Raw genomic sequence first — 24,658 nt, forward strand, 5'->3', positions numbered from 1 at the left:
TGCAATGGAAGTTCACCTGTTTTTAGTTTTGACATTATACAATATTCATACACAATCTCTGTAGCCAAATTAAAAGCGCTAACCAACAAGCTTTCCGTCAGTCCTCTGATCTAATGCTTCTCAAATTGATGGGACGGCGCGGGAGCCAGTACCGACCACCAGTCACATTTGACCCATTGCTGACGTCACACTTCCATTCATGTCACGTGACATAGGATTCTTGGTAATTCAACTTTATAAGTTTCAGAAGACTGATCGAGAGCTTCTTGGTTAGAAAAACTCTTTACTTCACTTTATACCTACGGAAATAGAGTATGAAGTTTTGATAATGATACACACAAATAATTGGCAAAATTGCCATGCAAAAGAAACTCCCACGAAAAAAAAAAAAACACTTAAAAACATGCTCCTATGTGAAAAGTCAGCTAGAAATTGGAAAATTAATATAATCTAAACGGTTTCTTTAATCATATATTCAGGATGAAATTTTCGTACCTTGAGCGGGAGCGGAAGGTTGTCGGGATCATGTACTGCTGTTTCCTTCCGCGCAGGGAGCCGAAGCACTGCCCCGTGAAGTGAAAGTAGATCCAGGGGTTGACGCAGCTGTTGAGACTGGCCAGGAGCAGGATGATCGTAAAGGCCGGACCTGTGGTGAAAAAGAATAGGCATACCCATTCAGTATGGAACAGCCTTCTTCAACTCTTTGAACTGATCACTCTGGACACGTGACTAGTTCCATGTGTGACGTAAGCAATGGGTCAAAGGTTGATTGGAAGTTGATATGGCCTCCCATAATGGCTGAAAGAAGGGTGAGATGGTGGGATATATTTATCTTTGTATACATGACAAGTACGTATGTGACAAGAGCCTAAGATATCGCTTAATGTAGAAAAGATACGTATTGTTGTTCACCTTGTAACATACATTCTAATAATTCCACCAGGTGCCATAATACCGCCACCTCAAAAAACGTTGTTATAGAGGCCTGCTCAAGTTATAGAGGCCTGTCTTCAACACCTAAATATCTGAATTGTATTACATTTCAGATATTTAACATTCAGTATTCAAGACAATCTTGGGAAGGACACTACATACCCGGGCCTTCTTTTGAGGTGGCGGTATTATGGCACCCGGTGGAATTATGATAGTCGACGTTAGTACCTGTAGTGGCACACAGTCACCAAGCTTCCTTGCTATTTTCTGTATTTGATTGCAAAGAGACATTGGACTGTCGGGGACAACTTAAAGGGGCATTCCACTCCACACGGGAGTGTTATTTTCCGATAGATATTAATTTAGGCAGTAATAAATGCAGACTACTTCAGATTATACGATAAAGTACCAAGTTTCTCAACGTGCCCCAAAAGCATTCAGTCTTCTACTAAACTCCTCAAGTACCCTCTAATTGAATCCATCCTATGGCTGAATACAATAAAAAACGTTTAGGTAAGGTTACAAAACTTATTTCAGGATCGCTAACAAATCTAGTCTTGTTTTGTTATATCTTATGAGCAATTTGCCTTCTCCGTGTGCTTAGCGATCCTCATTTATTCCAAAAATATGTACGATAAACAAAATGTCTATGCGTAAAGGGAATGCATGGGTAGGGTCTGCATGGGTTTAGTGAGTGTCATATTGTTTTACAAAACATACATCGTGCAATTCATCCCAAGGTGAATTCCACAAAATTTGGTTGATTATGTATTCATTGACACATTATCTATTGGAAAACACCACCCCCTTCTGGAGTGAAGTACCCCTTTAACGCTTGGTTAAACTCCCTAGGTTCCGTTGTTTTCCCGGAATTCTGCTTATGTAAGCTGTTTTAGACCCTACGTAATTGACGTCTGTACTTAAGACCTTTTAGTACATCATTCTTAATGTAAATATGTGTACATTTGACAAGACAGATGTTCGCATCTCACACAAAAGGCGAGACCGACTCATACGTCATGTGTCATTTGTAGTAACATTAGCGTCAGATTCAAGTACCACTGTACGATGCGAATGTCGCCCACGCACCATTAACGAGAAAACTAAAACTACAGAAAACAAAAGAAAAAACAAAAGTAGTTTTGTTAGAACTCGTGACATTGATCGTTCTTTGGTCAATTTCTCTCGCTGAATGCTCCAGTTGAGCTACAGGGACATCGCTGGAAAGGGGATGCTAATATGCGCAACAGAGATGACATTTTAAATCATATGTATATCGTTTATGTAAACATAGTGATACGTATTCATACATCTTTGTCCACACATCCGTCAAGAGAAATAACCATAATGATTGTATTCTTTCTCAAAACTTCTCAAAACGTTTTCGTCAGTAAGAGTAACATCGTGCAAGCAAATACATGTTTACAATTCAAAGTACATACAAGAACACAATACAAAAACTCAGAGGCCGTTGTTGGTGGTCCCTTAAATTAATTATAGGAAAAGAAACCTTGTCCACATTATAATCATGTAGTCCCTGCAGAAGTGGAGACGGCGTAAGCAATCCAATTAACAACATGTGGAACCAAACGGGTGATAATTAGGGATGCCACGTGGGCACATAAATGGAAAGAACGTACACACAAGAGGCAGTTACACACGAACATGGGACAGAGACGCACGTTTGGAACAAGCTTAAGAGCAAAGGAATCAGGAGAAATAGTAGCAAAGAAGCCAAGGGAAAGGGGTTGTGGATGGTGGTGGTGGTCGGGGAGGGGGGGGGGGTTTAGGATGCAATGGGTAGAGAAAAAACATGGTGCCTGTAAGCAATTGCTCACCCACCCACCCCTCGTTTTTACTGTTACGGTTATCGGTAGGACATACTGGAAGACCAAGACTCCGTCAGTGCAGAAACGTCCCACTTACACCCCATATCATTCCCCATACCTAACATGAATGAATGAATGAATGAATGAATTTATTGCTCAACGATCGCACAGGGTACAATGTATGGCAATTAATAACAACTAATAGCTATACAGACAGTAGTACTAAGAGACTACATACAAAACAACAACAAAACATTATCGATAATAGTACAGTTATGTATGATTAATCTGATCTCGCATTTGGAATACATTATAAAGAAACTGGCCTACGTAGACGGATATATGAGTTGAACATGAGAGCAATACATGGAAAATATTGCTTTCTGCACCATCGAGAGAGATGTGTGTTTTGGTTCTAATATTCTTAAACAATGTTTCTCTCTCTTTACTGTAGGTGGGACATTTCATAACAAAGTGGAATTCATCTTCTATATTTTCATGACATGTAGGACACAGTCTCTGAGTGGCTGGTGTGTTACGGTGACGACCTTTTTCAATTTCTAAGCAATGTGCACTTATTCTCAGTTTTGTAATGCTGTATCTAAATGATCTATTATGAATTGATTTGAGATATTCTTCCATGCCAAAGTGTTTTTTGATTTTCGAATATGTTTTAAGTTTGTTGGTGCTTTTGAGCTGTTCCCTCCAGCCAGAAAGAAACGTGTCTTTTAGACGCTCTTTGAATATGTTCCCAAAATGTTTGGCATTAACAGCGGGGTTGAGCCAAACATTTTGGAACCCATGTCGGCATAAAATGTCCTGAACGTGAGTAGCCCAGTCATGTCCTTCTTCGACTGAAGTGTCGTAAGCCTTTTTAACAATCCTATCATTTGGTAGAGTATGCAATCTTAGCCAATATTTAATCAGATGTGTTTGACTGTCAACGAATAGAGGAAATACTCCTAATTCCCCTCTTACGGCGGCATTGACAGAGCTTTTCGGTACATGAAGTAAAATTTTGCAGAAATTTAAGAGTACGTATTCTAAGTCAGGTATTTCATATGAGATTTTTGGTTGTTCTATTGTTATATGCTGGTTCCTAAACAAAGTGTCTGACTGGTATATCACGTTCAGTTTGTCACTGTATTTCTTGAATCGAACAAGAATGGGACGAGTATAAATAGTCGAGGCTTCTGATATGTTTCCCTGACGAGAGACTCTAAGTATGTCAACTTCTGATCCCAATATCGGGCTGAGGACTCTGGCTATAGATGTTCTGGTCGTTTCATTTTGACATTCCGGAATCCCCTTGAATATTAGATCTGTGAGACGCCTTCTGCACTGTAGCGAAGGACTACATGATTGAGATAGGGACATATTGTCAGCTTTGACCATGTACTTCTGGTCTCGTTCCGGCATTACTCCGCGGGTGGGCACTCAAAACAATTCCCTCCGAAATACGAATGTGGCCCCAAAATCGTGTGTTTATGTAGATAATAAATTGCCTTTTATCGCTCCCATGTCATATCGAAGGATTTGAGATGAAAAGTTGTGTATTTCTGACAGGATCGGGTGGAAAAGTTTCGGCATTCGGGCGATTCTCGGACGTGTACGTTTGTTTGTCCTGAGTAATGTGGTCAGCGGGTCACTGAAGGAAAGCCCCACTTTCTAGATTGTATTTATGTGCATTTATAGATGTTATAAAAATCGATTCACCGGTCAGATTTTGAGGACAATTTTTTATTAATTACTGGATAAGTGCTCTTGCAATAGAAATTAAAACATCTCCGGCCGAACTGTTTCTTTATTGGATTTTCGCCCATTAAGGTTGCATAATTAATCGTTGTTGTAAATGAGAGAGCATAAGTCCGGTATGAGACCTTAACACTATGACGCCAGCTATCCAAGTGATAATTGCGTAACGTTAGCCGCAAATTGGCAACATCACATTCGGAGCACGTCGTTCGTAGACGGTTAGAGATCAAAAATAGCGTTAAAGAGGACGTTGTGAAAACAACGTGCGCAGGTCTAAACAATTAGTTTTCACGACATGTCGTGACTTACATGTCGTGACTTTTCAAAAAACATGTTTGTTGAAACTTTTAACTCACGATGTTTTTCTAAAAGCTTTGTCATTCACTTTGAACTTCACGAGGGTCTGCATGGGGAAATCTAAGGTGGATTGTGTTGATATTTCACATGTGGTTAGACCTTGATAAGACGTCGAACGATTGGATTTATGCCCTTACATGTAGTAGAGCTTATTCGGAACTTTATCCATTTCTTTTTTCATCTAAAGATGGTAAAGTCTTCAATTTGAAGTATAGGATAGGTCTTTGGTTGGCGAAGAAGTGACAGAGGTTTGGGCCTCCTAGCAGCTTTACAAGGCATGCGCATTCATTTCTGTATTTAAGTTAGTGTAGTAAGAGTGACACCAGTGTGGTGCACTGGTATTACTTGCCAAGCTGGCGACTACATTCATGGCTTCCATATTGGTGGCACTTTTACAACTATCCAACTAGTCTCACTTCTACAACTATAGTCATGGCTACCTCCCTAGTGTCACTTCTACAAGTATAATTATTAGGCTACAACACAACATGTTTGCCTACTTTGGTCTATCTGACCATCCCCGAAGAGGAAAAAATTCTTTTTTTTTTCTGAAATCAGCCGAAAATTTATGAGCGCGCTGATGTCATCCATAATATTTACTTACTGTGGCCTAAAGAAAAATCAATCCCAATGTTTCAGGTTGGCTGGTTTTGTGAGAACATGTGTAAGACTAATTAGACAGCTTTATTGAGGAGGTTTGATATGTGAGGGCGGAAATGGTCGTGGAGAGGAGGTATTCATTAAAACCATGTCGGTACCCACATCAATAAACACATGACAGTTATACGGGCTATGGATTTTGTATAGAAACAGCGTTGGCGTCATGTTGTGTAACGGTTAGAGTGTTTGGCCCAGGACGCAGAGGTCCCGTGTTCAAAGCTACCTATGTTGAATGAGTGAATGAAGACCTGTATTGTACATTTTTGCCACAACGGGCTAAGCACAGGTCACAACAAGACATGTTGAAGGAATACAGTTATCAGATACAAGATAAAACTAACGTTAGATGAATTCAACTTCTCGCTTTTCAGTTATGGCGGAGATAAAAGAACAGATATGTTTTATGATCGATGCCTTGTCTAGTTGCATCTAATATTTGGGAATGTGCATTTTTCTTAATTTTATGAAATAGAGAAATGGATTTATAAATGTATATATACCGTTTATTTTACACTTCTTTATACAAACTACATGCTACTAAAAAGTGCCATTGGGAAAAGAACCTTACACGACTTTTTTTCACTCCACAAGGTGTACAAATGTGTACCTGACTTTGGTTGGGGAAGTAAAAGGTATAGTGTGGAAGGAGAGGGATGGGCTCCACCTTCCAATACCGTACCCTAGACACAGTGGATAACAACCCACTGCCACTACAGCCTCAAAAAAGGCTTTGAGACTACCTATATCTTTACCTTTTAGAAACATTCAAATACCACAATGTAGCCTCAGACCAAAGGTTTTGTCCATAATGCACAAAGCAATTGAAAACGAATTCCACTTTACCACGGAATGCTTTATACAGGTTGTCTTTCTTGATACACTATTAAGTAAACATTTCCTTCCTTAAGTACAAGAACTGTCAAGAGACTCGATACCAAAGGCATATTTAAACACATCTTACGATTTTACAGCTTTCACGATACGAAAAGATTACTGCGCATGCGTTATTGGAAAGATTCCAGAAACCCACAAATCGCCCTAGCCAGTTGTATCCAGATTTTACATGTGAAAGATTTGTTTTGTATTTCTTTTTTGTAGTTTGTTTTTTTATCCTACGAAAGTCAAGAAAACTTTCGAAGCTATACTAAGAGTAAACGGCAGGTAAATAATAAGGTAAAGGTACTCCAATAGTCTTTTTCAAGCCGTATGTGCAATGGATTGTTTTCCACTATGTCTAAGGTAAGGTATTAGAAGGTGGAGCCCATCCCTCTCCTTCCACCAACTTTTATCTCTTTAACCGAAGTCAGGTACCCATTTTTACACCTGAGTGAACATCAGTGGCATGTCATTGGATTCGAACCCAGGACTCAGGAACCCAGGGCTCAGTGTTCTGAGCCAAAACCATCATGCCAACATGCATATGACACAACAAAATGAAATGGCCATCTTCTTAGTCTTTATCGTATTTCTATTATGCGTATTCACGCAACAGTCACCACAATGAATGGATACAGTCCCGGTATATCAATGCCTTTATCCGCTATATAACCTATGTCCGTTGTTTTTAGTACAGTGTATCAAGTTGACGGACGGTGGTTTCAAACTGCGATATTTTCAAAATACTCATGAATGAGGTTGAACTTAGCGTTATATAATGTCCTGAGGGCTTCGTTCATCAAACTCCCAAAGTCCTCTTGTTTTCTCGGAATTTTGCATATTTAAGCTGTTTTAGAACTGACTTAATTGACGTCTGTACTTAAGGTGAGGTACTTAAGATCCATTAGTACATCCTTCTTAAAGTGAAGATGCGCTAGAATGCATTTGACGAGACAGCTGTTGGCATCTTACAAAAGACGAGACTGGCCTCCTACGTCATGTGTCATTTGAAGTAACATTAGCGTCAGATTCAAGTACCACTGTACGATGCGAATGTCACCCACGCACCATTAACGAGTTAGAACTACAAAGAACACAGAAGTAGTTTTGCTAGAACTCGTGGTATTGATAGGTATTTGGTCAATTTCTCTCGCTAAATGCTCTACGCTTAAAGTTTTCTTCTGTTACAGAAGTTTTTATACTTTGCCAGCTAAAGTTTTATAGTTTTTCTTAACCGTTGTAAGAAGGTTACTGCTTTGTTAGTAGCGATTGTACGTATATATATATATGGACGACATCCGCGCGCGCATTAATTTTTTGGCCCTTAAAACGTTATTGACCGTGTTATACATTGCACGTTACAGCTGCGATTTGAGCACATATATGCCATATATTGTAAAAATACTGGGTAATTGCTACTTGTGTCAGGGAATGCCAAAGAATTAAAAGGATGGGAAAGAACAAATGAAAGAACCCTTTGTTCGATATGCCATACTCTTCCTGACCACTGAGACTTCATAACGAAGGCAACTTATTCGGCCTAACAATTCGCACACACGTATCAGTTTTCGGGTTTCCAGAGAATGTCATCCACTCAATCGAATTAACATGGCCTAATCACGGTTAAGTCCAAGTATGTTGTCAATGTTCTGTAGAGTGTTTGTCCATATATAGAACTGATCCCTGGTGCTGTAGATAATGTTTGTATGTCAAACGTTGTATTGTCGGGGTACTCGAACCTAGAACCTCTGGGTTCTTGACCAAACGCCATACCAATGTTATGTACCCAACCGATGCCACGGTAAGGCATTTCCAAACCGGGCTCGGCCGGGCTGTTTGTGGAAACAGCAAACAGAACCGTATACGTACAAAATATACAAAATTAATAACCACGACTATTCTCTTTACGTCTTGTGTAGTTTGGTGTCTTTTATGTCATACGTTTTCTATCCAAAAGCTGCCCGGCCGGGCCCCGGTTTGGAAATGTGACCTAGGCCTTACCCTTAGACTCGCCTGCTCCCAAAAAGACGTCGGTAGTATTTACTATATTTCACCTCCACGAATAGGATAGCCATTTCACCACCAAACAATCTTATCAAGTAAGCCCAGGCGTCTTTCTAGCTAAGACGTGACAGTTTACATCTTAGAAACTCAATGGTAAACTGTGTTCAATTGAACACCCAGTGGTGAAGTATTCTTCTCAGTAACATGTTTCTCCGTCATTTTATACATTCCTTGCTGCACTTTGCATATCTGGAATACCTTCTGGTGGCATCTTTTTTCTATTTCCTACAAAAGCTCAATGTTGGATGAACTATGTACGTCCCCCAATTGATTTTTCGAAACGTAGCATGAGTTATGTACGTGCTCCAATGGATTTTTCCAAACGTAGGCCGCTATCAAGTTCCGAAACATTTGACATCTTTAGAATACCTCATGTGAATGTCAGCTATAACTTTTGGGACTGCACAGTACCGTAAAAGTTAAAATTTTTGCAATTCATGTGTGTGTGTTTGTGTGTATGTGTGTGTGTGTGTGTGTGTGTGTGTGTGTGTGTGTGTGTGTGTGTGTGTGTGTGTGTGTGTGTGTGTTTGTGTGTATGTGTTTATGTGTGTGTGTGTGTGCTTGCGTATAAACAGCATATCTCGAGAAATGAATCTTGATGATATTTCACATATCAATAGGTGTTGACAAATTAAAGATATGCTTAGAATTTGGGCTCCCTAGCACGTTTTCTTTGTACTGCAGGAAGACTTCCAGTTTTGATATCTGGAGTTTTGATATCTGAACATGCTATGACCATAATCGTTAATGGTCGATAGCTCTTTTTAAAAATTTCTAACAAATAACATAAGTTATGATTTCTATTCTATCAGGTCTACCGTAGCCAATACCCTCAGGCGTCTGACTGTCTCGTGCAGGAGTTCATGAACCCTGGTGAGAGACAATAAAGACTGCCGGGCAATGAGGCGCCAATGAGCGATATCGCGCGAAAGGTTTGACGGAGGTGGCGCCTCGGGCAACCAACGAACGATATGCTTGCATTCCTCTCGCAACATTCGTGCCAGAGCAATGTCAAGTTCACTTTTCATTGATATTCTAGGTGCAAGTCAATGTCTTACTGCAGCGTGGAATATCCCAGGGGCTTTGCTGGCTGATGCGCATTGGTTTGATTCCCAACTTTACCGACTAAACTTTGTGCCCTTGGGATAGGTCGACACTTTCCACTATCAGTATAAATAAAGGTGAACTGAACTGAACTGAACTTTCCTCAATCCACCCAGGTGTAAAAATGGGTACATGATTTTGGTTGGGGAGGTAAAAGGCAGTGGAAGGAGAGGGATGGGCTACACCTTCCAATACAGTATGGCCTATACACCTTTCTCACGCGGCGGCCAAGATGGATCGAAAACGAGGTCAAAGAGGCAAACAAAAGACTGTCATCATATTTAGCAGTTCAACTAATGATAGCCTGGCAGTTAGGAAAGTGGCCAATAAGAGAATGGCTGCATGTCCGTCAAATATTTGCATTATTATGTTTTTATTTTGCATCTCTTGGGACCAGTCTATGCTATACTCTTAATTGCAACATTTTTCGGTGCACAGCACTAGTTTTGATATTTATTATTTCATCTTATATTGTAAAAATGTGTGCGATTTGGGGGAAAATTGAATGGGAGCTGACTAAGAAATAAGTTTTGTCTGTTTGCCTCATTGATCTCGTAATAGATCTATCATGGCCGCCGCGTGAAAAAGGTGTAGTCACAGTAAATAACAACCCACTGTCCCTACAGCCTCAAGATGGCTATAACACTACTTGCACATTTTTTACGCTGGACAACGAATGATATGCAACACACGTTTCAGAGCAATGTCAAGATCACATTTCATTGATATTCTAGGTGGTGTGGGAAGAGAGAGGCTATAGAAAATTATGAAACGATCACTCAGTTGAAGAAATCGTTACAGCACCTCTTCGCAGTCATCCTTTTCCAATGAGTGTTACGGATGACTTGTCACATCTCTAGTAGAGTGTGACGGTGTTATAGGGTCTTCTTTTACTGTACGTGGTCATAATTAATGGCCAGGTGTCAAGTCAAACTTGTGCCACCGCCAAATATTGACCACATAGAGGCAAAACTACTAGGACCTCTCCGTAGTCATCCTTTTCCAATGATTGTTACGGATGACTTGTCGCGTCTCTAGTGGAGTGTGGCGGTATTGTAGGGTCTTCTTGGACAGAACGTGGTCCTAATTCATGGTCCGGTGTCAAGTCAAACTTGTACCTTGCCAAATATTGACCACATAGAGGCAAAACTACTAGGACCTCTCCGCGGGCATTATTTTCCAATGATTGTTACGGATGACTGGTGACATCTTCAGTAGAGTGTGACGGTATCATATGGTCTTCTTTGACAGAACGTGGTCCTAATTCATGGCCAGGTGTCAAGTCAAACTTGTACCCCTGCCAAATATTGACCACATAGAGGCAACACTACTAGGACCTCTCCGCAATCATCATTTCCAATGGTTGTTACGGATGATTTGTCATATCTTTGGCAGAGTGTGACGGTATTATAGGGTCTTCTTTGCATGTACGTGGTCAGAATTAATGGCCAGGTGTCAAGTCAAACTTGTACCCCTGCCAAATATTGACCACATAGAAGCAAAACTACTAGGGCCGGGGGTTAAGAAATGGGCAGGTGGAAAGTCGTGAACTCATGTAGTAAGTGTTAGGAATTCAGTTTGATTGAATTTCTTTAAACGTTGGAATCAATGTAAACAGAGACGGTGGACGTTATAAACTTCCTGCCAGCACGTTTGACCAATTGCTCACGTCACATATCCGCAGGATCACGTGTTGATAACATCAAGTGTGTTTGACTCTCGTGATTTTACGTTCTGAAGTGATTGGTCATCAGTACTGATCTTGAAGAAAGCGACAGTGGTCGTTGAAAATTGATCCGTGTATACCTATGTGTTGGAAGGAAGTTAATCATTGTACTATGAATGAACTGTACCGGTCTTTCCAACTATTCGAAAGAAATATGAAAGTCATTCCTCAGAATATTTCTCGTGCAATGTTTCAAGTTAGAAACCCTCTTCAAAATTACCCGTAGGGTTAGGAAGCTTCCCCTGTGACAGAAAGAAAAAAATACCCTATTTCCTGTAGAAACCTTCCCAAGCCGTTCCCTATTATAATCGGATCTGGTGGATAAGTTCTATATGATATGGCTTGGAGCGGTTCAGTAAGAAAAACGGCCCTTGCTATGTGAACGACAAATCATTGAGACCTCAATGTGGTATCTCACTGCACTTGGGGCACCGGTGCGGCACTGAGGGTTCGTAGATGACTCAACGAATTTCAGAAATCAGTTCAGTTCTGTTCAGTTTAGAAATTTCATAGATAAAGAACTAATTACATTTTGTGTATTCTGTATCGTCTTCTAAGATATACTTTTACGTATTCCGAAATATCTAAATAATGGAAAAAAAATCGGCAAAAATAACGTAACAAAACTGTGCCGCAGTAAACGAACCCCGCAGTGCCGCACCGGTGCCCCAAGTGCCGTGAGATACCACCATAAGGAAGGTTGCAAATTATATAATATAAAGACGCCTTTCTTTTTCTTGTTTTAGCATATGTGCTCAATCATTGTCAAATGGCCTTGAATTCAGTGCAAGGCCGTTTGACAACTTTTAGGCAATAAACCAAGTTGATGGATGATGGAAACTATCATGCTAGCGGCGAACATTATGTTTTGAAGGTTTAAAGATTGTATTCAGGAGGGAACTGTTGTCGCCGAGAGAGTTCCATAGTTTGATTTGCATCCCTGTTGACGAGAGAACATGTAATAACTGTTCAGGGACAGCAATGGAAGATGAACTACATTTTATTTGTCAATGTTCATTTTACAATTCCGAAAGAAAAGAAAATTTTACCTAGAAATCAACAGAACTTTCCCAAGATTATTACACCTTACCGACCAACAAATAACAACATTTTTGCTTAAGTCGTCCAACCCCTTTATCTATGAAAATGTTGGACAATTCATCTCTCACTGCGTACAGAAAAGAAGTCAAACCCATCAAACAGCTTAAGTAGAAGTAGATTTAGAATAAAGGGTTAATGCCCCGGCCCGAGGTGTATATGGTGAGATAATCCCTACGCTCACTCGGTGGTTTATTCGGTGGTTATCGCACCTGACCAGGGATTATCTCACCATATACACCGAGGATAAGGCGGGGCATTAACGTTATTATCATATAGCCTATCGAACTGACAGTTATTTCACACAAATTCATTTATAACAAATAAACACTTTAATACATTACATAAAAATACATTTACAATATATATATTGTACAATAGTGTCTATATATAATACAAACATTAAACTATTTCATCATCATCATTTAAGTAATAATTTTAACTAATCATCTGTTTGTGAGATAGCATATCAGCATCAACATGTGGCTTATTTGCAATACAAACTACATGTATTAAGTGGAGTCCTGGTACCCCCCATGCAGAGCCTTTTCACTTGGGCACGACAAAGTACGTATATATGAAGTGATTTAGGAAGGTACCGGCTTAATCACGTTAGAAAGCCATAATGAAAATGTGTAAAATCAGCATAATTCCTTTTCAAGTATCCCTATATTCCCCATGTGGAGCCCTAATTAACATAACCAATCAATCATAGTATTTTTGACAGTTATGCATGGTTTACACACAAACAACAGTACAAAAAAAAATTCATGACTGTCCCCTGTATAATGGTGCGGTCCAAAAAGTGGTCGGTTATTAGAATAACCGACCACTTTTGAGGTTACTGCCTGATAACCCATGGGAAATGGGGGCCTCTGATTGGCCAACTCCATCTGGCCATATGATAATACATGTTATTTCCCGCTCATCTATAAATATCAAGTTCCTTCTTTGTTAAGTATATAATTATGTATACCACGCTGTTTGCAATTAGCTTTCGGGCATGAGCTCGCAATAAAGATCACAATCGAAGGAAAAAAGCTGTTGCCGTAGAAGGACTTACAGACTGGTAATTGAACAGTATAAGGGTGTGAGCTAAAGGAAAGTGTTACACTGAAAGGTTTACATTCATAACAAGGCGACAAGTAGTGTGAGATCATCCGAGCAATGTTCATGAAGTAGGCTACACTGAATTGATTTTATGGATGACATTCTCTGGATATCACAAAACTAATGGACAAGAGCGAAAAATAAAATCAAGCAAAAATGCTGCTAAACCACAGGACTTAATATCCAGTCTATTCCTTCCCAGCATTGGTTTGTCTTATGTTCACCTCCAGTAAGACTGGAATCGTCATCATTTCAATCATGTTTATATCGCCATTCTTGTTTAAAGAGACAACAAGGACACTGTAGACCAATGCCCTGACCATGTGCCCCCTACCCTGGAGAGCAGATCCTTTGGCAAGCATAGAATTCTGGTTGATCAGGGATGCTATTGGGTCACATGTGGCCACAGTTTTAATTTTTTGAACAGGTGAAACTCAATGCGCGCGCGGATGCCATCTATCAAATTAAGTCAGTGTGTCCTTACCGATAGAAGAGGGACAATGAGAAAACGTTTCGCCTGTGAGAGAAATGGTCTAGCTTTGATGCAAGCTGATTTATCCATAGCCAATGGTCGTAAAAGTACTCCTGTGTGGGCGATTTCATAGTTGGACAAATCCATTTGGTAGTTTCCCGCATACATATCAATTTTAGCGACGAATTTGAGCCCCCATCGTAGATAAAAGGCTTTAAACGTCAAACAGTCAATGTCTACAATAGAGCTATCGTCTGTCATATCCTGTGTTTTATCCAAGGACGTTGAAACAGGATGTGTTTTATTGGTAACAAATCACGCAAATGTCGAAGCGATTCCTTTGTGTAGTACACGAATACCCAGGTGGCCAATTATGTGGTAAAAGATTGGAAGCTAACATAAAAGTAGCCTTTGGGGGAAATAAATTTTGATTTTGATCATGGTTGTCCTTGAGAGAAACTAGTGTTTTTGTCCCCGAATAAGGACATACTTCGCACGCCTTGAGCTGGTATTGCGCAAAATTGCGAAAGGCGTTAGCAAAATGACCCAAACTGGCGCAAACTGGTGATAATTCGTCGCGTAAAATTGTGAATTTTTCATAAACAAAAGTCGCCATTGTCAAGATGGAGCAAATGGCCACAAAAATCTTTAATCAATTGCACATTTGTTTTGTTTTTAATTCAGTGAAAACACTGCGATTTCCGACGAAGTTATCTTAGGTATCGTAACCGAGTTTGTGATATTCCGGCGGCGGCCATTTTGTTTGGCTCGTCTGGGCAGAACACAGTTTTTCACCTATGAGTTTTTCCATGGTTAAGAACGCCAAAGTGAGGAGGTTCGACGACTCAAAATTCATACCAGGGTGCAAAAGTAATTGACAAGGACTGGATGTGTTTTTTAAAAGTCCAGGTAAAAATCTACAAAATATGTGAAAAGTTTGCCGGTTCGTTCTCCTATCAAAGCCACATTAATTTTCCCCCAGCGGAGGTCATCATACTGCAGCCGACGCACGGAAGTTGGTGGGAACAGTATTCATGCGCGAAAATTCTACCCGACCAAACAAACGTCGTAACCCAGGTCATACAGTCTCAAAACTGACGTATTCTTCTATTATTCTCTACAGTTTTTGACTCACTGACGTGCACAGAAGAATTTCTACGGCTCTTTCAAGGAATGTGGCGCACTACTTTGTGCCCGAACTACTATTGACGCGGATGAATACTGTGCTACGCTATCTTCATACACAGCTTCATATGCGTGGCACGTTAGTGTGGCCGCAGGATGAAATTGGCACAAATTCAGCAAAGTTGGCGAAACTTCGTAACGCAATTTGGCTCGGTCCATTGAAATACTCGCTTTAGTTTAACAAGCATACAAAATACATTCACCCCAAAGTTTGCCCCTCTGTAATAGAATACTAGCATGCGCAGGCCGTTTCTTCTGGTGGGAGATATATACAATACATTCACTTTTGTGTCAGTAGGGCCAGTAGGTACCAATTTGAGTAATGAAGCTGTTTACGTGCTCGAGGCACCTCCTTCAGTACGGGACCCCAATTTACGTCCCTCCCTAAATCCAGCGTCATAATTCAAGCAAATTCCGGCCAATTTTTTTTTTTAAGATCGGCTAACGGTTGCCAAATTTCGAAATGATAATAATAATAATCGCCTGAGCGTGGACATGTTTTTCTCGCTGGAAGTCTGCCCGTTACAAATTGGGCACGGCTCAAGCGACGTCTATCCAACACTAATGATTATAAATCCCCCATGAGATGATAGCATCTCTTGGACATGGACGAAGTGAGAATCGACTAACTCGGCAAAAAGCCAATATTTGCATCAACTTAAATTTCGTCGTGGGGAATATGTAGGGCATGTAGGGTGGTGGACGGGCACACTAACCGGAATTTTACAATAGAAAAATCCATAATATGAAAAAAAGCTCAAAAATCGTCGCCGAGGACTCCCTGGATTGAAGCGCAGCTTGCTGAGAATCGCGGACGTCGGCCGAGCTGCTAAAAAAAATCGTCCGAAGCTTGCGTAATCGACAGGACGTCGGTCGTTCTTCGGCCAAAAGTACCCATGCTCGTAGGTCGCGCTCGATTTTTGATTTGTGACTAAGCTTGAAAGATGTTTCAAACATGATAACTTCACCGGAACCGTTGTCTTCCAGTTACTAATTGGAACCAGGAGCTCAATTGTGAAGCCGCTACCAATTGAGCTACAGGGACATCCCTTGTCCTTGAAGCTAAGGTTAACACAGAACATCCAGTCCTTTAGAAAGAGGTTCCCTTTTATCTCGAGGTTCCCTTTTATCTCTTTGTTCTAAAATTTAAAGGAAAACAAAAAGCGAGGCCGTACTCAAGGGCTACGTTCATATAACGGCACCAGCAGATTGAATATACAATACATAAAAGACAAGCCAAAACGTGCGCTAGTTTTATTTGGAGAAATTTACGTTCCCACTCTCCCTCCGTTCCCATAACAGGAAAGGAGTTCTATGTATGAAACTTTCCGGCACTGGGGACCCACCCCTCCCAACCCACGAAATAAAATTAGCTCCTGTATTAGGGGTTGTATTGGTACACCTGAAATCAGTAGACCGGATGTTGGACCTATTCGAAAATGAATTCGATTTATGCCGACACTACGGCGGCAAACGTTCACATGTTTTGAGGCTTCATTGTCTAAGAAAATAGCAAAAGGGAAGTAGAGGAGAGTTGATAGCCTTATTTATCAAGTCTCTGCAGTCTATCTTAAGGCAGTTAGCGTTATTTCACCCCATACAAGTACCGTTTTCACTTACAAGAGGTTAACGGTGGTCACCGTGATGCAGTTAGAAGTGAGCTATGAGACGTCTCCTGTCTCCTGAGAGAGACCGGTAACCACTTACAAGTGGCTCAGAGAGACGAGTCTCCGTCTCTCCGTCTCCGTCCTGTACAATGATACCACGCACAGATACTCGCGAGACTTCGTTGACGGTACGAGATTTAGGGGCTCGGAAATTTTCAGGTATCTGAACCCCGGATTGTTGCCTCGTTTGACGGCCAGCAGCTGATCAAGTCGACCGATTCCATGGCGAGGTAAGCACCTTTTACTGATCATTTTGAAGTTAATAATCACTGCAACCCTCACTCGTTTGCCTTGTGAGTTTTTTTTTTTGTGACAAAGTGTGCGCGCTTCGGCCAGGCGCGGGTGAAGGGGGAGGGGGGTGGTACACACCACCACCAGTAGAAAACAAAAACAACAAAACAATAATATTGTACATGTGATTGTGCTGATCGCAAGAATAGCCCACTGCTGTTGTTACTGGCCTGTTATAGCGGTCATTAAGCCCATGCATTTACAGTATTCAAATCAATTCACCTCAAACATGTAGTAAGACCATGAGTCGGATATACGATCGTTTCGATTCAAATTATTATCTCGATTTTGAGCTGTTCACTTTCAGAATCAAAATCAACCTGAATATACCAGAGAAATTGACACTCGTGTAGCATGTGGCAAGATGCAGAAAGCGCTATAGAGTACAAATGTATGTGGCATGACCATGAGAACATTTCCAAATCATAATGTTTGTCTCCTTGTGTATCAATTGAATGAATGGTCACAGATACAACCTTTGTCATTTTATTATAATCCACATATAGCTGAATTGTCTCCAAAGTTTCTTGTCTCTCTCAAGTGTCATTGCATTTTCCCAAGGGTAGTCAGCTGTTTTGGAAATGTCAGGAATCTCTTTGTACAAACTATAATTCTTTTTATTAATAATGCCTCAACATCTATGATATCCTCTGACAGACATGAGTGAAAAACAAATGAAATTGTTTTCCAGGTTGGAATCCACCCTGAAGCCTATTGAAGACATACACGAGATCACAAGATGGCGGCAGAGTGACCTAGAATGGACCAATCCTGTTCGATCATGCTCTATTTTGAACACCTCGGTCAAAAACAGCGCCTGTCGGACAGAACTGTTCGCTTCCACTATTTAGCTGATAATAACGACTGACTTCAGTTTAGCTTTTTTTCACCCTGACCTCCTCACAGACCGGGTTGAAAAAAAATGTGCTGACTTCTTTGTTGAAGGTCACATCCACTGAGTACAGTCATCTGAGGAGGGGGCTGATATAGTTGTGGTAAGGGCTTTAATTTCAATCAAAGTGGAAGCGGGAGGCCACGCATATCATTACCTTGTTTGTGAGCAGAAGTGTCTGGTTTCTGACATACAGTCAATGCACATGAAAACCAGGGTACACCTATTTGTTACTGGGTTTCTACTGCGTTTGCTGCATGCATAACAGCGGCATGCTCATGATAAAAGCGAAATCAAGAAGAAAGCAGCTCAGGCACTCGTGGAGAGGGAGCTTGTACTATGCACCAACTAATGGGACACTTCTACAAAGTCTGCCAGTGCAGAGTCCCGTGTCTTATACATACCCTGCTCTACATGTGCATCCTGCCCACCAACAATGTAAAGCTAATTGCAGTGGCTCTCCCTCCCACAGTACCTATACATGGTGGGTTTAGTCTTCAACAAAGAATAGCATAGCATTTTTCTTTGGCCATTTCTGTTCAATGATGATGATTTCTGTTCAACTGGGTATTCGAATTAGAATAGGGGTTGCATCTTGTTCTATTTGTTCAATATGACGTTCGATCGGGATTTGTCCATGATGACTCCCTTGCGAAACTGAATGACCTCGACGTTGAGGAAAGAAAGCAATACCTTTCAATAATACAACGTGTGTCATGCCAAAGGTAATTTTATATCTAACTAAAGTAAAGGGACGTTATTACATTTATTGGTGTCAATAATCCTACATGTTCTGGAAATGTTTTGTAACATCTAGTACTTTGGAAAGGTTTTAGTAGCTTACTAATAGGAATGTTTTTTTTTTATGAAGACAGATGCCATTTTGATATTAGTGTTGTTGAGATCTTTTAAAGCATGTATATGTCATATATACATCCTTTGATTCCTGTGTTTGTAGATATTTCCAAAGCATAGTAAGCATGCCTGTATATTATAGTCTTACTGTATTTATAACTTCCAGTGCATACCGTATGCTTGGTAGTGTTGTTTATGTATTCAGGTGAGCTTTTAGAATACAGACATGAATGCACTGATGCATATGATTTTGGACAGGTGTTTGAGTAAGTGTACATGTGAATTTTCTCCTGGTAGGAAGCAGGAGATGGTGCTGTTTATGCAAGTCACACCTGTCTAGAATGATCAGACCACTGGCTTTAGTTGTTCACACTGAAGAACCACATGCTTGTAGAAAAAGATGAAATTGTTAGAAATCTTTGGGCAAAATGGATTCGGATACAGTCGAATCCGGGCCCATATTTTGCCATATCCTTGAGGGATGCGATCAGATAAGGGCAGATGCGATTGGTTATGGATCTAAAATCTGACATTCGCCGGGTTCCGTACTTGTTTGGATATGGAAAAAATATGAAATACGTATCTTTTGCAGCTGCGATAGAGGTCATATCCTTGCTGTAAAATACACTTAAATGTCTGTAATTTTCCGTATCCTAACCAACACGCAAATCCCCACATTTGCCTGCGAATGCGCAGATACGAAAGGATTTTCCACCTTCTTAACCGAATCAGAAATCTGAATCACCCTGTATTTGCAATGTATTCGCAGATACGAAATTCAGAATTTTTGGATCCTAACCAAATTCAAAAGCAGTATCCCCCCACATTTGCAACGTGTATACAGATACAAAATGGGGATTTTCCTGGATCTGAACCAAATGTTAACTGTGATTTGAATGCTGTCAGTGTAGAAACATGTATATGATACAATGTACCTAAGTGTGTTCATATATAGGATAATATCAGACATGACTTCTTTCCTTGTTGACTATGATTTTAATGCTGGCAGTGTTATACTAGATAATCATTTTTACTTAAGTACATGATATTGTTAAAACACAACCTGTACATATTGACTGTGGCTAGGTTAAAAATGATATGCTGTCCCAAATGCATTTTATTACTTGTAAGAGCTGTGTGCAAAGTGCTTGTATTGAGCCCTATTGTACATACATCTTTAATGAAAGATGTTAACAGCTGTTGACAATTCAATAAATAAAATTTCCTGTTATCCAGTCACTGGCCTCAGAACTGCCTGTATTCGGTAGCAAAAAATTAACAATATTTTGATACCCCAACATACATACATACATACATACATACATACATAATCATACTCTATCAAGTTGTATCTTTAACAAAGTTCCATTTCCAGCATGATCTATTATTCGTCAGGTAAGGTCCCTATCACTCCAGTCTCTGATTCAATGAAGTTCTTTAGTGAAAGGACGGCCTCTTCTCATGTTTGCTTCTGGGACCAAAGTAGCAGTTTACCGGCTGGTTTGCAATGTCGAGTAACATGGCCAGCAAGGCTTTACCAACGTCACAACAGATCTTTGTTTCCTGTGTGTTCCTGCCAATGTTTGTTGTATTCTCCCAGCAGAGGTTGAGTCTGGGATTCTAGTACTGTAAATGCAGGTGGTTTAATGGTTTTTCGGGGTGGCCACTTCACTGCGAACTTAAAACCACCACGACCATTTTTCCATGGAAGTAAGAGACTATGGTGCGTGGTACAGCGAACTTAAAACCACCGCAAAAAGTCCTTTTTCCCGCTACCTCGAAATTAAATCCCCGAACTTAAATACATTTACAGTAGTGGCTAAATTTGGTCCTCTGGGTCAAAATTAGATATTGAAAACAATGTCCAATTTTCTTCAACATTATTTGGTGCGGAATGGTTCCCCGACATTATATATACAACTTATTTGTCGAAAAAGCTAAATTTGGTCTTCTGGGGCAAATCTACATTTTTCGCAAAAAAAATATCGCGAACCAATGTCCGATTTTATTCAAACCAACATTATTGGGTGCGGAATGGATCCCTGACATAATGTATACAACTTATATGTCGAAAAAGCTAAATTTGGTCGTCTCAGCCAAAATATGCATTTTTCGCCAAAAAAATTAATATCGCGAAACGATGTCCGATTTTATTCAAACCAACATTGTTGGGTGCGGAATGGATCCCTGACATAATGTATACAACTTGTATGTCGAAAAAGCTAGATTTGGTCTTCTCAGCTAAAATAAGCATTTTTCGCAAAAAAAATTAATATCGCGAAACGATGTCCAATTTTATTCAAACCAACATTGTTGGGTGCGGAATGGATCCCTGACATAATGTATACAACTTATATGTCGAAAAAGCTAAATTTGGTCTTCTCAGCTAAAATAAGCATTTTTCGCAAAAAAAATTAATATCGCGAAACGATGTCCAATTTTATTCAAACCAACATTGTTGGGTGCGGAATGGATCCCTGACATAATGTATACAACTTAGGCCACACCAATTTAATTTCTTGGTTCACGGATTCGCTCGCTCCTATTTTTTGGAAAACAAAATAAAAATAAAAATTACCACTCAGCAAATTTTCACCATTAATGAAACCATTCACCAACTTTCTGGTGTAGCAAATTGGCCTTTATATTATAAGCTCCTTAAAGTGTGGGTACAAGTGGTGTTACTGTACAATAATAGTGTTTTTGTACTTTTTTCAAGCTGAAAACTTTTTTTCTTTATGTTTTGGATTAGCCGTTGCCTTTACCCCAACCATTTTACAATTTTTATTTTTATTTTTATTTCGCCCTCTCGCTCCATATTTTTTATGAAAAAATCCGTGAACCAAGAAATTAAATTGGTGTGGCCTTATATGTCGAAAAAGCTAAATTTGGTCTTCTCAGCCAAAATATGCATTTTTCGCAAAAAAAATTGATATCGCGAAACGATGTCCGATTTTATTCAAACCAACATTATTGGGTGCGGAATGGATCCCCGACATGATGTATACAACTTATATGTCGAAAAAGCTAAATTTGGTCTTCTCAGCCAAAATATGCATTTTTCGCAAAAAAAATTAATATCGCGAAACGATGTCCGATTTTATTCAAACCAACATTGTTGGGTGCAGAATGGATCCCTGACATAATGTATACAACTTATATGTCGAAAAAGCTAGATTTGGTCTTCTCAGCCAAAATATGCATTTTTCGCCAAAAAAATTAATATCGCGAAACGATGTCCGATTTTATTCAGACCAACATTGTTGGGTGCGGAATGGATCCCTGACATAATGTATACAACTTATATGTCGAAAAAGCTAAATTTGGTCTTCTCAGCCAAAATATGCATTTTTCGCAAAAGAAATTAATATCGCGAAACGATGTCCGATTTTATTCAAACCAACATTGTTGGGTGCGGAATGGATCCCTGACATAATGTATACATCTTATATGTCGAAAAAGCTAAATTTGGTCTTTTCAGCCAAAATATGCATTTTTCGCAAAAAAAATTAATATCGCGAAACGATGTACGATTTTATTCAAAATAACATTATTGGGTGCAGAATAGTTCCCCGACATCATATATACAACTTATTTGTCAAAAAAGCTAAATTTGGTCCTCTGGGACAAAATCTGCATTATTCGCAAGAAAATTAGATTTCATAAAACAATGTCCGATTTTCTTCAAACCAACCTTATTGGTTGCAGAATGGTTCCCTGACATAATGTACGCAACTTATTTGTCAAAAAAGCTTAAGTTTGGAAGCAGCAGAACTGGCGCATGGCCTGTGACTCTTGTTGAACTTTTACTTTTGATCAAAACGCCTGAAGTAGCTGTAAATAGATAAATTTAAAAGTATGGACGTTAACGTCTAAAGGAAGAGACAATCTTGAGGTCACTATAGTGCTTCATGTAGTACTATAGAAGTTGGCAACAAAGGCCAGGAAAGGCTAGCAGTACTAGTAACAATATTAGGAAGCTCAAATCCATGGATCCCTTCATATGAGAAAGACTGACTTGAGGGTTAAAGCGTGAGGGTTAATGTGTTTAAAGAATGAGGTGAGGGTCAATATGACTCTCTTTTTACAACCTATGCAATAAATGCAAACTGCACAAGGAACCCCTGTATGTCTGGAACTCCCCGTTGTGGAATGGCAACTGCACAACTAGATTAAGAAATGTATAGAAAAGTGAAATATATGTATAGTATCACCGATGATACCTCACGTAGCGTCCTAACTGACCTAATAATTCATGTCGATCTAAGCTGACCTAGATGTTAAATGTCGTTTACCATGTCTGTTCCTTGCAAATCAAATATATCAAACAGCAGTTTACATGACGACTTTGTACAAGCTTAAGCATGAACATTTCATTTAAATTTGAAAGAAACCCTATTCTATTACGTTCGTTGCAAGTGAGATATGAAATCGTTCCAGCCAACCCGCGTTCCACTAAGCTCAACATTGTCCGACGTACAAAGACACGTATGTTTAGACGTACAAAAATCATGTATGTTAAGAATTTATGAAGGTGAAAAAGACAATTTACCACATACGCCTGTTAGGACATTTTTGCTATTCTCACTTTCTTTCTGAGTGTCTGTACTCAATACTTTAGACGGAGATGTGAACTTTTATCTAAAAGTTGCGCCCGAAATATATGATTTATTCTCCGAAGTTCAAATGTTAGTAACTCGATGAACAATTAAGATTATCGCATAGGGATTCATACAGGGACTAAGAAAGCTTTCAGAATCTTGTAGAAAGAATTTGAGAAAAATCCATCGATTTCTGGGTGAGATATGAAAAACCAACATGTTCCACTCTCACGCAAGGCCGACCCGCGTGCCACCTGCTATCCAATTCTAGCGTGATTTAAACCGCATGCGACGGAAATCTCATTTTCTTCATAAATCATAAAGAGAGCGGAATTTTTCGATGCAATTTTCACAACATTAGGCCAATATCTCAATCTATCTGTTCCTCTTTTAGTTTTGCTGTACCATTAATCTGATTGAAGATATGAGTGTTACATATGTCTTCATTTTCGACCCCTACAAAAATGTTTACATCAAGTGGCGCTTATGGCAACTTTTCCCAACTTTTCTGAGTTTAAAAATCATTCATTCTACATAGATGATCTACAAAATGACTAAAACAGTCGTAATTTGATATTTCATTTTTTTACACAGTCATTTTAATGAGTTTTATTAGATATATTTACCAAAAAAAACGATTTATCTATATCCAAGCGGTAATTCTTATTACTGCAGGGCGCCACTGCGGCGAAAATTAATCGGCTTCTTTTGCTGATTGTAAAACCTTTTTTTTCGTCAATGATAGTATACAAAAGTAGTCAAACCTCGTATTGTGGTATTTCATTCCTCCAGTAGTCTGCTCAGCGTGTTTGATTGAATGTACTTACAAACAACCGACAGTTATTAAAACCTAGCGACTTTCCTCAGAACAGCAGGCATCAATGTAGAAAGCATTGAGGTCCATGGTAGTGTTTCAAGCCTTCTTGTTCAAATTAGCTTTCAGTTGAGTTGTGTGGTTTTCTGGGTGCTTGCGGTCAATGTTAAAGGATATCAATAGCGTGTTTACTCTCAGTATATGTCATATGAATTTGAAATGAATCATTTTTGTTCTATAGGTGCAGAGCTTTCAAGTCAATTGTGCAATGGTAGGACTTGACAGTATCACTTAAAAAATTCAAAACTTCATGCTTTGGCTTTGTTTTCAATGAATATTCTTACTATTGTAACTAACAATAGATTTTCT

At 39.6% G+C, this 24,658-nt stretch overlaps 1 protein-coding gene and 1 long non-coding RNA gene across 2 annotated transcripts in view; one reads left to right on the forward strand and one right to left on the reverse strand.

Annotated features, from left to right (window-relative positions):
- Positions 1-467: 467 nt before the first annotated feature.
- Positions 468-24,658, reverse strand: part of LOC118405985 (mesotocin receptor-like) — a 60,061-nt gene continuing 35,870 nt past the window's right edge. The window contains exon 5 of the mRNA XM_035805839.1: positions 468-646. Coding sequence (XP_035661732.1) covers positions 468-646 — 179 coding nt within the window. The remainder of the gene's footprint in view (positions 647-24,658) is intronic.
- LOC118406122 lies at positions 16,786-20,111 on the forward strand. The gene is made up of 2 exons (XR_004829979.1): positions 16,786-17,066; positions 17,819-20,111. It is a non-coding gene; the product is annotated as an uncharacterized LOC118406122 (long non-coding RNA).

Source organism: Branchiostoma floridae, chromosome 18 (genome assembly GCF_000003815.2).
Source record: "Branchiostoma floridae strain S238N-H82 chromosome 18, Bfl_VNyyK, whole genome shotgun sequence".
Lineage (NCBI taxonomy): Eukaryota > Metazoa > Chordata > Leptocardii > Amphioxiformes > Branchiostomatidae > Branchiostoma > Branchiostoma floridae.